Below are 15,214 nucleotides of genomic sequence, written 5' to 3'. Positions count from 1 at the left end.
AGAATAAGTACCACAAACAACTGCAAAGGCTTCCTAAACATTTAAAATGGTCGCTTAGTCTGGTTCAGAAGGCTACACAATCATGGGGAAGACTGCTGACATAACAGATGTCCAGAATGCAGTCATTGACACATTACACAAGGAGGGTAAGCCACAAAAGGTCATTGCTAAAGAAGCTGCTGTTCACAGAGTGCGGTATCCAAGCATATTAAGAGAAAGTTGAGTGGAAGGAAACAGTGTGGTAGAAAAAGGTGCACAAGCAACCGGGATAACAGCAGCCTTGATATGATTGTTGATTAAAGGCCATTCAAAAATTTGGGGGAGATTCACTAGGAGTGGACTGCTGCTGGAGTCAGTGCTTCAAGAGCCACCACACAGCATAATCCCATAGAGAATCTATGGGGTATTGTCAAGAAGAAGATGAGAGACACCAGACCCAACAATGCAGACGAGTTGAAGGCTGCTATCAAATCAACCTGGGCTTCCATAACACCTCAGCAGTGCAACAGGCTGATCGCCTCCATGCCACGCCACATTGATGCAGTAATTCATGTAAAAGGAGCCCGACCAAGTATTGAGGCATTTACTGTACAGACTTTTCAGTAGGCGCTAACATTTCTGAGTTTAAAATAATTTTTTCAGTTGATCTTATATAATATTCTAATTTTCTGAGATAATGACTTTTGGGTTTTCATTGGCTGTAAGTCATAATCATCAACATTAACTGCAATAAACACTTGGAGTAGATCCCTCTGTGTGTAATGACTCTATATAATATATAGGAATAGATCCCTCCGTGTGTAATGACTCTATATAATATATAGGAATAGATCCCTCTGTGTGGACTGACTATATAAGAATAGATTCCTCTGTGTGTAATGACTCTATATAATATATAGGAGAAGATCCCTCTGTGTATAATGACTCTATCGAATATATAAAGCTGAATGTGTGTATGTATGTATGTATGTCCAGGATTGGCATCTGCACCGTCGCAGCTACAGCTACAAAATTTTGCACGCTCACACTTCTGGACCCTGAGAGCGTCATAGGCTATGTTGTGAGGCAAAATTTTAACCCCGCACGTTCCAATTTACCAATCAATTTTGCCCCTATCTACATAATGGGGAAAAAGTGAAACGAAAAGTGTATCCGCACCGTTGCATTTACAATCATGAAATTTTGCACAGACACCGTAGACTATGTTTTGACAGGAAAATGTAACCCCGCGCTTTACAGTTACTCTCATGCCTCCATTAAAGTAAATGGAGCCTGGAACTACAGGTTATTAGTAGGAGCTGTGATTGGTTGCTATAGGAACAAAAGACATTCATAGTATAAGAAGCTTATATGTGAGGTAATAAGATGTCGGTGGGGAGACGGATAGAGAGAGACAGACAGAGAGACAGACAGAGAGACAGACAGGGAAAGAGACAGAGATAGAGACAGACCTGGAAAGATACTGACCTGGAAAGAGACAGACAGGGAAAGAGACAGATGGGGAAAGAGACAGATGGGGAAAGAGACAGACGGGGAAAGAGACAGACGGGGAAAGAGACAGACAGACATGCAGACAGGGACAGAGACAGGCAGACAGGGAAGAAGGAGACAGCCAGAGAGACAGACAAATATAGATGGGGAAAGACACAGACTTTGATATTGATAGACGGGGAAAGAGACAGAGAAATAGAGACAGACAAGGAAAGAGACAGACAGAGACAGGCAGACAGGGAAAGAGACAGACAGGAAAAGACACAGACAAAGACGGGGAGACAGACGGGGAAAGAGACAGACCTGGGAAAGAGACAGACCTAGAAAGAGACAGATGGGGAAAGAAACAGAGAGATAGAGACAGACAAAAAAAAGAGACAGACAGAGACAGGCAGACGGGGAAAGAGACAGACAGGGAAAGAGACAGACGGAGCACATTACTTCGCCAATTTAGTTAAATCTGTGTGGAATATCTGTGGTGTTGAAATATATGTTGTGAAATGCTTCTATTAGCTTAGTTTTTGCCTTTTAAGGCCTTGTGCGCACTGGGAAATGGAATTTTCTTGAGAAAATTCCGCATGCTCTCAAAGATTACCGCACCCGCGGTAAAAAACCGCGGGAAACTGCACCCGAAAACCGCATGCGGTTTGCCGCGGTTTGCTGCGGTTTTACCGCGGTATTATTCGCGGTATTGCCGCGGTTTTGCCGCGTGCGGGTTGGGATGTGCTTTATTGCATTCAATGCAATAAAGCACATTGAAAAAAAAAAAAACAGAAAAAAACCCCCATTTAATTCTGAGATAATAGATAGACAGAAGAATAGATAGAGGGATAGATAGATAGATGACAGATCGCTGCATTTCCCACGGTCGGCAGTGAGTTCACATTACCAGCCGTGGGAAATGACCGGTAATTACCTCTGCTGTCTGCTGCTTTCATTCAGCGCTGTGTCTGTGACAGTCGCGGCTGGATGTAAGCAGCGCAGGACCTGTGGATTACGCCGGAGCGGTGGATTACGCCGGAGCTTTGGTGCGGGAGGGGTTAATAAAATGGTGAACGAGGCTTGTTTGTTTTATTTAAAATAAAGGATTTTTCGGTGTCTGTGTTTTTTTCACTTTACTTACGGGTTGATCATGTCAGCTGTCACATAGACGCTGCCATGATCAAGCCTGGAGTTAATGGCGGTGGTCCCCCACCATCATTAACCCCTTGTATTACCTTGCTGCCACTGCTACACGGCGGCAAGAAGAGCCGAGGACACGCCGGTGCTGCCGCATAATGTATGCGACAGTCCCGGGGCAGCTGCGGCTGATATTCTCGGCTGCCGGAGGGGGAGTGAGGCGGGGACATTACCCCTGCCCCTCTCCCTCCCCAGCCTGAGAATACCGGGCCGCCGCTGTGTGCTTACCTCGGCTGGACGGTAAATATGCAGCGGAGCCCACGTTCTTTGTTTTCTATATTTCCGTTTGCTTTCTATGTGTGTTCTATGTGTCTGTGTGTGTGATCTATGTGTCTGTGATGTGTCTGTGTCTGTGATGTGTGTGTGTTTACTCTCTGCACGGCTTCCTCTTCCTGTAATGACATCACTTCCCTGCAAAACCGCAGACAGGCGATGTACATTACCGGAGGTAAACCGCGAAATACCGCAGGGAATAACGCAGGAAAACGCAGTGAACCGCACAGAATTTGCTGCCTGCGTTATTCCCTGCGGGATTTCACGATTACATTGGAGTCAATGGAGTGAAATCCCGCAGCGATGTGCGGAAAAGAAGTGACATGCACTTGTTTTTGCTGCGGGATTCCCGCAGCAAAACATGCAGCTGTCAAATTCCGCCCAGTGCGCACAGGATTTTTTTTCTCCATAGGATTTGCTGGTGATTCACTGCAGAGATGTTATGAACATTTTCTGCAGCGAAACATGCAGCAAAACTGCGGAAAATCCGCGGCAAAATCCGGTAAGTGCGCACATAGCCTTAGGCTGTCATTTCCCACGGCCGGTAATGTGAACTCACTGCCGACCGTGGGAAATGCAGCGATCTGTCATCTATCTATCCCTCTGTCTGTCTATCTATCCCTCTATCTATTCTTCTGTCTATCTACTATCTCAGAATTAAATGACTTTTTTTTTTTTTTAATGTGCTTTATTGCATTGAATGCAATAAAGCACATCCCAACCCGCACGCGGCAAAACAGCGGCAATACCGCGAATAATACCGCGGTAAAACCGCAGCAAACCGCATGCAGTTTTCGGGTGCGGTTTCCCGCGGTTTTTTACCACGGGTGCGGTAATCTTTGAGAGCATGCGGAATTTTCTCAAGAAAATTCCATTTCCCAGTGCGCACAAGGCCTAATAATTAAGTTTCTATCTAATTGTTTTGTGGTTTTTGTGTGCAGAATACATTTTTGTTAATACATTCTATTTGGTTAACAACAGTTATTAACCCGGGCAGCTAGTATAATATATAGGAATAGATCCCTCTGTGTGTAATGACTCTATATAATATATAGGAATAGATTCCTCTGTGTGTAATGACTATATATAATATATAGGAATAGATCCCTCTGTGTGTAATGACTCTATATAATATATAGGAATAGATTCCTCTGTGTGTAATGACTATATATAATATATAGGAATAGATCCCTCTGTGTGTAATGACTCTATATAATATATAGCAATAGATCCTTCTGTGTGTAATGACTATATATAATATATAGGAATAGATCCCTCTGTGTGTAATGACTATATATAATATATAGGAATAGATCCCTCTGTGTGTAATGACTCTATATAATATATAGGAATAGATTCCTCTGTGTGTAATGACTATATATAATATATAGGAATAGATCCCTCTGTGTGTAATGACTCTATATAATATATAGGAATAGATTCCTCTGTGTGTAATGACTATATATAATATATAGGAATAGATCCCTCTGTGTGTAATGACTCTATATAATATATAGGAATAGATCCCTCTGTGTGTAATGACTATATATAATATATAGGAATAGATCCCTCTGTGTGTAATGACTCTATATAATATATAGGAATAGATTCCTCTGTGTGTAATGACTATATATAATATATAGGAATAGATCCCTCTGTGTGTAATGACTCTATATAATATATAGCAATAGATCCTTCTGTGTGTAATGACTCTATATAATATATGCGTTTCTCTTTTTGTATTGAATTACTGAAATTAACTTTTTGATGATATTCTAATTAATTGAGATGCACTTGCAAATGTTATCTAGTATTTTTGCATTTTCATATATGGGATAAAGTAACATGTAATGCCCTTTAAAAGGTGCAAGGTGAAGAGTCTGATGAAAAGGACATGTTGTCTCTGGATACACAAAAGACTATTCGGATCACCAGGAAGTTCATAGTCGATGGAAAGGAAATGCAGGTATCATCATGTAAACGCAAGGAGCAACCAAACAATAAGGATATCAAAGAACGTACAGTTAGGTAAGAATGGCCTTACAAGTGTGAGGCTTCTTATGTATGATTTGGGCTATCCTAGATCTTGTGATCCCCAATATTGATCTCATACTGTAACCTTTTCAGAACATTGTGATATATTCTTTCGTGAGCATTCTACTGCAATTATTCACATTCTCAGATCTGTTTGGATTTCCTTAAGTGTTTTAGCTTTTCTCACTTTTGTCAGTTAGCGCATGTCACACTGAGGGTTTATTCCCATGGATTTCGTGTGTATTCCGGACAGAACTCTGCACAGAAACCTCATTCAGTTGTCGCCGTATGCCATGTGAATTGGGTGAATCTACATAAGGACCCTCAGCATTTCACGCTGCAATTTCTTTCTCTGCACAAATTCAAGGTTTCATCCTTGGGTTACTGCTGCGGATTCCACTCCAAACATTCATCAGATTTTTCCAAATGAAAAACTTTCTGTGTGAACCTACCATATGCACAAAGTAAGAAGATATTCTACATGCTTAGCTAAAAGTCATGGGAATTCAGGTTTTCAATATATATTGTTTGAAAAAGTCCCATCAAGGTCAACAAGAAAGCAACAAAAAGAAGCTTCGAGAGATTGGTCACTACTTTTTTTTATGGCTTATTGTTAAAGCATCACTGCATTTTTTTTTTATTTCATCACTGGACTGGTGCTTTCAATTGAAGTCCTCGTCCCCCTCTTATACTCATCTGATGCTGTCTTCTTCTGTTATCGTTGCTGCTCCAGTCGGTCACCGGCTATTTGTGACCTGCAGGCAGCCCCACTGTTTCATGGAGCCGCCGGAGGTCACATTTCAATACAAGTCTATGAGAGCCTTGTTCTGGCTCTTATAGACTTACATCAAGATCTTCTGATGTAACTTCTAACTTCTGGCGTCAAAAGTTACAGGCACAAGAAGGCACTGGGCGACCAGAGGAGGAGAGTGTATTAGGCTACTTTCACACTGCGTTTTGCCTTACGTTTAGTGGTCCCGTCGGGGCAACTGTCCGAACCGCCCGTCCCCCACCCTGCAAAACGTGTTTCAGACGCATGCGCCAACAGGGCCATTGACTGTAATGGAGCACACTACATTAGCGTGTGCTCTGTTTTATACCATTTTCATGCATATACGTTTTCTGCAGGCGGACACCCAAACGTAGTCAACTACTACTACTATGTATCGCTGGAGTGGTGCTTTAATTAGAAGTCCTCGAGCTTTTCTTATACTCACCTGATACCATCTTCTTCCGTTATCAGTGCCACTACAGTGGGTCACTGACGATTTGTGACCTGCATTAAATTCAAATCCTCATCCCCCCTTACACTCACCTGATGCTGCCTTCTTCTATTATCGCTGCTGCTGCCATTGGTCGCTAGCGATTTGTGACCTGCTGGCAGCCCCAGTGGTTCATGGAGCGCATCAAAAGTCACTTTTCAATACAAGTCTATGAGAGCCTTGTTCTCGTTCTCATAAACTTACATTGAAACCTTCTGATGTAACTTCTGACTTTTGCCCAGTCAGAAGTTACAGTCACAAAATGACTCTGCGAGTCCAGAACGATGGCGAAAAAAAAGTTGAAGCCGCTGGAGGAGAGTGTATAAGACAGGGGGCAGGTGGACCTAGATTTAAAGTGCCACCACAGCGCTGGAACGGAACCCACCGCTTCTGAAGTGGTGCTTTAAATAGAAGTCCCCGAGCTTCTCTTATACTCCCCGTGACGCCAACTTCTTCTGTTATCAGTTGATGGTGATTTGTGACCTGCTGGCAGCCCTAGCGCTTCATGGAGCACACTGGAGGTCACTTTTCAATACAAGTCTATGAGAGCCTCTTTCTGGCTCTCAAAGATTTACATTGATACCTTCTGATGTAACTGCTGACTTCCGCCCAGTCAGACGTTACAGCCACAAAATTGCGCTGCAGAACCACAGCGAGGCCAAAAAAGGTTGATGCCACTGGAGGAGGGTGTATAATATAGGGGACAGGGGACTTAGATCTAAAGCACCACTACAGCGCTGAAAAAATTCCCACTGGAGTGATGATTTAAAAAAGGCCATCAATATGAGATCTCGGGGGTGCAACAACCAGGACCCCCGCCAATCTGCTGTTACCGATGCCGGCTGGAAGTTCTCAGATGCTTCCAGAACACAGCAGCTGCGTAAATACAGGTATTTCAGGATAACAATCTATTTTTTTGCAATTTAGTTTTGATAAAAAATTTGTCATCATTTGGCTTTGTTTTCCTACACAAAACCCAATTGCCAAAATGAACTTTAGCCTAAAATACATATTTAAGTAAAAAAAAAAAAAAACACACACAAAAGGTGTCCAAATTCTCTAATGGGAACCTATCACGTGGAAAAAATGCTATTAACATGCTGATATGGGGTTCATCTGCAGGTTAATAGCATTCTGAACCTGCCCGAAGCCTGCACATTAAACCCCGTTGCCGGAGGAAATGAACTTTAACCCCTTCACCCCACAGCGATTTTCCATTTTTCGTTTTTGCTTTTTCTCCCCTTCTTTGATGAACTATATATTTTTTTTTATTTTTCCATCAATATAGCCATATGAAAGCTTGTTTTTTGAGGGGCGAGTTGCACTTTTGAATGACACCATTCATTCTGCCCCATATTATACTGGAAAACAGGAACAAAAATTCAAGTGGGGTGAAATTTGTTTACCATGTTCACTATATGGTAAAGCTGACCTGGCATTATGGTTCCCCAGGTCAGTACGAATTCGTAGACACCAAACATGTATAGTTTTATTTTTATCTAAGTGGTGAAATGCTGTTCTCCTGTGAATGCTCTACTGGCACTCACAGGAAGCACGTCATGACAGCCATGACACCTCACTGACATAACAACACATCGGCGCTCCATGATTGCGACACGGAGCCACCGATGGTGATGGAAAATGGTACGATCCCAGCGGGAGTGCGTTATATCGTGCTGTCAAGTTTCACAGCGTAATCTAAGGGGTGAACAGGCATGGGTGGATCGGAGTTCCACCCGCACCTGTTAGCTGCACATGTCTGCTGATCAGATGCGTGAGCCCACATTAAAAGAATAGGTATGTCCAAGGTCATGAAGGGATTAATGTTCCCTGCAGCTTTGGGGTTTCAGTCACAGGGGTGGCGGTTTCAGTCACTACTCTGTGTATGAAAAACAGCAGCTCTAACCGCCCCCCGCACTGACTGGCAGCCGCTCAGTATTAGAGAAAGCTGCCAATCAGTGAAAGGGGCGTGGTTACATCTGCTGCTCTCCATTCACTTAGCGGTAACTGAACCCACATCGGCGCCACCTCTGTGACTGAAAGCGTTCTGGTTTCAGTCACGGAGGTGGTGCAGGCGCGGGTACAGGACTAAAGTTAATTGCCTGGAAGATTAAAGTTAATTTCCCCCCGGAAACGGGGTTTAATGTGCAGGCACCGGGCAGGTTCAGAACGCTATTAACCTGCAGATTAACCCCATAATTGCAGGTTAATAGCATTTTTCCACATGACAGATTCCTTTTAAGTAAAACTGATAGATGTACAAGAAGTCAATATATCCTATAGTATAACGAACCCTAAACATCAGAATATAAATATCATCATAAAGAGAGGAAAGCTGTTGCTTTGGTAGTTTTGGCACAATCAACGTGAATAGGTGCCAGATATTACCATATTTTTCCCGAAGGGGCCACTTTAGGTTTTAATTATGGAAAGTACAGTGATCAATGAAGCATCAGCTGATCCACATTTAGAAAAGTGGTTTTCTCCTCAGAGTCTAAAATTACTTCCTGACCTCTGATGAAGAACAGCCGGGATCAATAATCAAATCAAAGCGATTGTTTCCCTTTAAAACCTTTATAACTTTGCAAATAATCTTGATTAAAAATCTTGAGTGTCATCAGCTTCTCTGCAAACCTATCACTACGTCATTTGAGACCATTTGCAGCCATGTTTTGCTCCCGTCTGTCTGCCCCACCTACATTTCTTGATATTTATGCGGTATGAGAGCAAAAAGTAGGGAATAAATGAATTGGACTACGATTGCAGGATCCAACTAGCCAAGGCTTGTTTGTGCTCTGAAATCACAGTGATGCATAGATCTGCATAGCAGCTGTAAACATTCTTATTGGAATGTGCACATTGTAGATTTAGACTGGCGGCAGCAAAACCATATGGAAGCAAGAGAAAAGAAGAAAGAAACAAGTGTGAAAATTTGTTCTACCTTAGATTCATCAAAGTACCCTCCTTTTAGTCTGATGACAGTTAGGCCTCTTTCACACATCTGTGTAAAACACACATGTTTTTCACGGTACAAGGTGTATGTGTGTGTATGTGCATGTGTGTGTTCAGCGTGTGCTTCAGTGTGCTATCCATGTGATATAATCATAGCACGCTGATAGCATGAACGTCTATACTTACCAGTCCATGGTGCTGCTGTGTCCGACGCTGCTGCTGCTGCTTCTGGTCCGAGGTGCAGTGCATATGCAATGAGCATAATGAGCGGGGGTCAGAAGCAAGTGACAGCAATGCTAGAGACAGGTGACTATGGAAAACCATTTTATTTCACAGACACATGTTTTCTCCGGTACATGTCACATGGAGCACATCAGTGTGAGGTCTGTGTGACATCAATGCTACCGGAGAAAAACGGACATGTCTGCGTGTGGAGCACACGGACACATTTATGCTCCACATGGACAAACGGTCCGTGTGAATACATGCATGTGTGCGCAAACCCATTGATTTTAATGGGTCTATATGTGTCTGTATCTCCAGTACGTGTGAAAACAAAACGTCACACATACCAGAAACAACATGGATGTGTGAAGGGGGCCTTATACACCTTCTTGGCACATTCTCTCAAGCAGCTACATCAGTCTTCTGGAACAGTTTCCAATTAAGGCTACTTTCACACTTGCGTTGAACGGTATCCGTTGCATTGCGTTGTGTGACGGATGCAACGGATGTGTTGCATATAGCGGCACAACGGATGCAACGGATGCTGCAAAACAACGCAATCCGTTTTGTTTTTTTTTTGTTTTTTTACAGTTTTACCGTCGGCAGACTATTGTGAACGATCAGCTGATCACTCACAGTAGCCGGCCGCCGGGGGCTCAGCCGATCACTCACAGTAGCCGGCCGCCGGGTGATCAGCCGATCACTCACAGTAGCCGGCCGCCAGGTGATCAGCCGATCACTCACAGTAGCCGGCCGCCGGGTGATCAGCTGATCGTGCGGTCGCCGACAATGTGTGCGGGGGGCGGAGTGCGAAGTGGGTGGAGCCGAGCGGGGCCATGGCTGAGGACGTCAGTGCCGCGGGGACTGCATCGCTGGGGGACAGGTGAGTGTGTGTGTGTGTGTATACATACGGAGTGCAGGAGGGGGCGGAGCCGAGCGGGGAAGTGTCAGGGTCTCCGGCACACGTAACCAGGGTTCCTTGGTTACCCGATGTATACCCTGGTTACAGGTGGAGGGAGCCAGAGAGAGCATGCGCAGTGAAATCCAAAGATTTCCGCTGCTCAAATAAAGTTACATGTTGCGTTCCTTCCGCCCGACGCAGCGTCAAAATAACGATGCTGCGACGTCCGGCGGATGCAACGCTGACACTTGCGTAACGCGTCATCCATACAAGTCTATGGAGAATAGCGCAGTGCGTTAACGGACTGCGCTATTCTCCATAGTGACGGACTCCGCTGAACGCATGTGTGAAAGTACCCTAACAGACATTTCTCATCAACAGTTCATTTATTTGTGGAATCACTGGCCTTCAGAAAGTGCTTGCGAGTCTCAGGTGTATTATGAAGAGCCCGTGCTGATACACAAGTCCAAACAGTGCTGAGCCATATTCCACAACTGTTATACGCCAGAATATGGCAAGAACCACTCAACTAAGTAAAGAGAAATGACAAGCCATCAGTTCTTTAAAATATGAAGATGAGTTAGTGTAGAAAATTACTAGAACCTTGAAGGTATACTCAAGTGCAGTCATGGAAACAATCAATAACTATGATAAAACTGCCTATCATGAGAACCACACCTGGACATGAAGACTAAAATGACCTTTGCTACAAATTTCAACCATAGAAAATGAAAATTGACAGCACCTCAGATAATAGACAATAGCCGTCAACATCAACTATCCAGGGGAAACGACGAGAAGCTAACCTTTATGGTAAAATTACTGCAAAGAATCCACTACTGAGGAGCACAAAAAAGAAGAGACTTGTTTAGGCCAAGAAACACTAGGACTGAACATTACATTAGTGGAAATCTGTACTGATGAGTCAAAATTCTAGGTTTTAGGTTTCAACCACCATGTATTTGTAACATGCAGAAAAGGTGAGCAGATGGTTTCTACATGTCTGGTGTCCATCGTGAAGCATGGAGGGGGAGGTACGATGGTGTAGGGGTGCTCTGTTGGTGATTTTCATGGTTTTTTTATTCCAAAATCAAGGTAAAATAACCTAGCATGGCTACCCCAGCACTCTGCAACAATACCACATCACATCTGCTTTACACAAAGTGGGATGTTCATTTGTTTTGCAACAGGACAATGGACTAAAACACACCTGCAGGCTATGTGTCCAAGAAGGAGAAGGATGGAGTGCTGCTTCAGATGACATGGCCTCCACAATCACCCAACCTCAACCCCATTGAGTTAAGGCCGCTTTACACGCTGCGATATCGGTACCGATATCGCTAGGGTGGGTACCCGCCCCTATCTGTTGGGCGACATGGGCAAATCGCTGCCCGTGCCGAACAACATCGCCCAGACCTGTCACACATACTTACCTGCCCGGCGACATCGCTGTGACCGGCGAACCGCCTCCTTTCTAAGGGGGCGGTTCGTTTAGTGTCACAGCGACGTCACTGAACCACCGCCCAATGGAAGCGGAGGGGTGGAGATGAGCGGGACGTAACATCCCGCCCACCTCCTTCCTTCCGCATAGCGGCCGGGAGGCAGATAAGGAGAGCTTCCTCGTTCCTGCGGTGTCACACGGAGCGATGTGTGCTGCCACAGGAGCGAGGAACAACTTAGTTACTGCTGCAGTAACGATAATTGAGAATGGACCCCCATGTCACCGATGAGCAATTTTGCACGTTTTTGCGACGATGCAAAATCGCTCATAGGTGTCACACGCAACGGCATCGCTAATGCAGCCGGATGTGCATCACGAATTCCGTGACCCCAACGACTTCGCATTAGCGATGTCGTTGCGTGTAAAGCGGCCTTTAGTCTGGGATTACTTGGACAATTAGTGAAGGTAATGCAGCCAAAAAGTGCTCAGCATCCAAGGGACTACCTTCAAGATTGCGGAAAGCTGTTCTAGGAAATTACCTTATGAACCCTCTTGAGAGAATGACAAGGATGCGTAAAACAGGAGTACTTTTAAGAATCTAAGCTTTAACACCATTTCTGATTTGTTTCATGTCTCGTAACTCCTTGTTTCCATATATCCTCCTTTGCTGACTTTAGTCTGAATCTATAATGTGCACATTCCAATAAAAACCATTTCATGAACAGGTGTGTCCAAACTTTTGATGGGTACTGTAAATAAAATATATTTTATATTGTATTAAAAAGCCTTAAACCTGTCGTCAGGTGCAATATGCACCCAGAACCATAAGCACTCCTAGGTGCATATTGCTAATCCCGGCCTGACTGCATCAGGCTATAGTAGCATAGATAAAGGAACCTTTAGAATAAGTATTTCTAAAGATTCCATATGATATGATAAGGACCACAGGGACTAGTCACAATGGCGTTACTTCTCTTGGCTAGTTGGCCCCCTTAGTATGTAAGCTTACCCCTGTGGGTGTACTAATATTTTAATGAATACGCAGCGTCAGAGGATAGTTGCATTCACCTTTCTGCTGCCATCACGTTCGACTCCTGGATTTCGGCTCAGTGCGCATGAGCCAGGACTTTCGGTCATGCGCAATACACGAGTTTGAAGCCAGGACGCATACATCCAGCTTCATAGTGCGCATGCCCAAAAATTATGGATCATGCGCACTGAGCCGAAATCCAGGAGTCAAACGTGATGGCAGCGGAGAGGTGAATGCGACCATCCTCTGATGCTGCGTATTCATTAGCACGTTAGCACATGCTTACATGTCTAGGGGGCCGACTAGCCAAGGTAAATACTTTTTCTAATAAAGATCTCTTTATCTATTCTACTAGATACACGGACGGTTAGGCAGGGAATAGCAATATACACAGAACTGCTCGTGGTCCTGGGTGCATATTGCACCTGACAGGTTCCCTTTAAGAGGCAGATTTATGAAATGTTGCCAAATAGCAACCAATCACAATTCATCCTTTATTTTCTATGTGCATTATCAGAAATGAAAGCTGCGCTGTGATTTGTTGCTATGGGCTAATATTAGTATTCCATTTACGTTACCCAAATCTTCTTTGAAGAGACTCCCGCTGTTCCTACTAAAACCAATTCCCCCAAAAAATAAAGACTCTTTCACAACGTGACAGTATCGTTTGAGGATGTACCTTTATTCCCCCTCCGGCTGAGGTCAAAGAGAAGTGGAAGGGGGGGCGCCTCTAATGTTTTTAGGGGGAGAGGGTTATGACAAACTTAAAAGGAGCACTTAGTCCCTTCATCTAGTGAATATGTCTTTCATATGAAGGCGATGCTCATGTCCTCTCTATACCCCAGAGCTGAAATCCTCATGGCTGTCGTTTATACTAACGAGCAAGAATTGACGTTCATATTTTATTTTATATATTATATATATATATATATATATATATATATATATATATTCCGGACCATAAAATGGCTGACTTCATTGTGTCTAAGCGACAGGTGCTTCTTTTTTTAATGTACTCAGCAATTAAATAACGTCGCCTAAATGAATATTCATGAGAATGCAGTCTATAAATTCTTTAGAAACTAATGACATCGCGGATGCTTCCTTTAATGGTAATGTTTCCAAGGGAATTATTAAGCTGCATGGTCGGGAAAAACTTGGTTTAGCCCAGAAAATGGCTGCTTCCACTGTGTGTGGGCAAGGGGTACACATTCATCACGATTCGAAGCGTCGACCTGTAGCTCTTTAGGTACGGCATGATTGCAGCTCCTCACACGCTCTGCCCGCCTGTGGCATCTCTCCAATGCTTGGCGATGGAATCGTAAGCAGGACATAATATATTCCGCTTGATGTTTTTCTGCAGGCGCCAGGAGCTACAGCAGCTGAGAGTGCTGCAGAAGGAAGAGATGAAAGCGCAGAGCCAGCTGGAGCAGCGAATGCAAAGAGAGAGGGAGATCATGTTCCGACACATTGAACAGGAGATTATAGTAAGTGGGGTCACAAGACAAAGCATTACTGGGATCTGTAGACAATGGGTGGGCTGGGGGCACTCGGTAGGGCAAGCTCAAACTGTTAGAGGAGACCGAGCAGTGACTGCTCCCAGGCATCCCCTCAATTACTTATTGATAACAGGAGGGATCTAATATGGATGGCAGGGGATGCATCATTGCAACGTTAATGGCTATTGCTTGTCTTGACACAGTGATTCTTTAGGATGTTCAGAATTGCAGATTTTCTCCCATCAAGGCTGCGATACTCGGCCTGCGCGTATTCACACAGAGGTTTCTGCATTTACAGAGTAAAAAACAGTATTATGAGCGAGAGATCGAGGCCTTGGAGAGACAGATGGAGCAGGCACGAGCACGGAGAGAGCAGGAACACACCAACCGCCTGCAGCAAGATGCCCTGCGAATCAAGTCTCAGCATCAGAAGGAGAGGAACAAGAGGAAACTGGAGTTCAAGGACAAAAGGCAAGAGGTAACGGAGCTTTATCCACCGTCATGGTCAGCTGTAGCTAAAACGAAATAGTCATCACAAGGTTATACTCATATAGAGCGTTGAGCGGAAACAGTACGATCACGAACAAGTCCTGCAGCTCATGCCAAAAAGCTGAAGAAGAAAATCAAGGATACAATATACAGGTGGATCTGGATCATTAAAAGGAACCTGAAAGCAAAAAGAAGCAGTAGTAAAAGGGTTGTCAAGGCTTGGAACAAATGTCTGCGGTCACTTATTGAGTTGATACACACTGCACTTCTGGGGTGGTGCTCAAGTAGGGTCCAAAACCGTCTGTGACCGCAGACATTTGTCCCAAGCCTGGAAAACCTAGTCACATAAGTGACCGCAGACATTTGTCCCAAGCCTGGACAACCCAGTCACATAGGTGACCGCAGACATTTGTCCCAAGCCTGGACAACCCAGTCACA

At 44.2% G+C, this 15,214-nt stretch overlaps 1 protein-coding gene across 1 annotated transcript in view; it reads left to right on the top strand.

The window, feature by feature from the left end:
• Positions 1-15,214, top strand: part of LOC142304134 (uncharacterized) — a 189,807-nt gene that overhangs the window by 107,885 nt on the left and 66,708 nt on the right. The window contains exons 10-12 of the mRNA XM_075346200.1: positions 4,808-4,971; positions 14,152-14,275; positions 14,586-14,765. Coding sequence (XP_075202315.1) covers positions 4,808-4,971; positions 14,152-14,275; positions 14,586-14,765 — 468 coding nt within the window. The remainder of the gene's footprint in view (positions 1-4,807; positions 4,972-14,151; positions 14,276-14,585; positions 14,766-15,214) is intronic.

Source organism: Anomaloglossus baeobatrachus, chromosome 4 (assembly GCF_048569485.1).
Source record: "Anomaloglossus baeobatrachus isolate aAnoBae1 chromosome 4, aAnoBae1.hap1, whole genome shotgun sequence".
In the NCBI taxonomy this organism is placed as follows: Eukaryota; Metazoa; Chordata; class Amphibia; order Anura; family Aromobatidae; genus Anomaloglossus; species Anomaloglossus baeobatrachus.
This window is presented reverse-complemented; position numbering and strand designations above follow the sequence as displayed.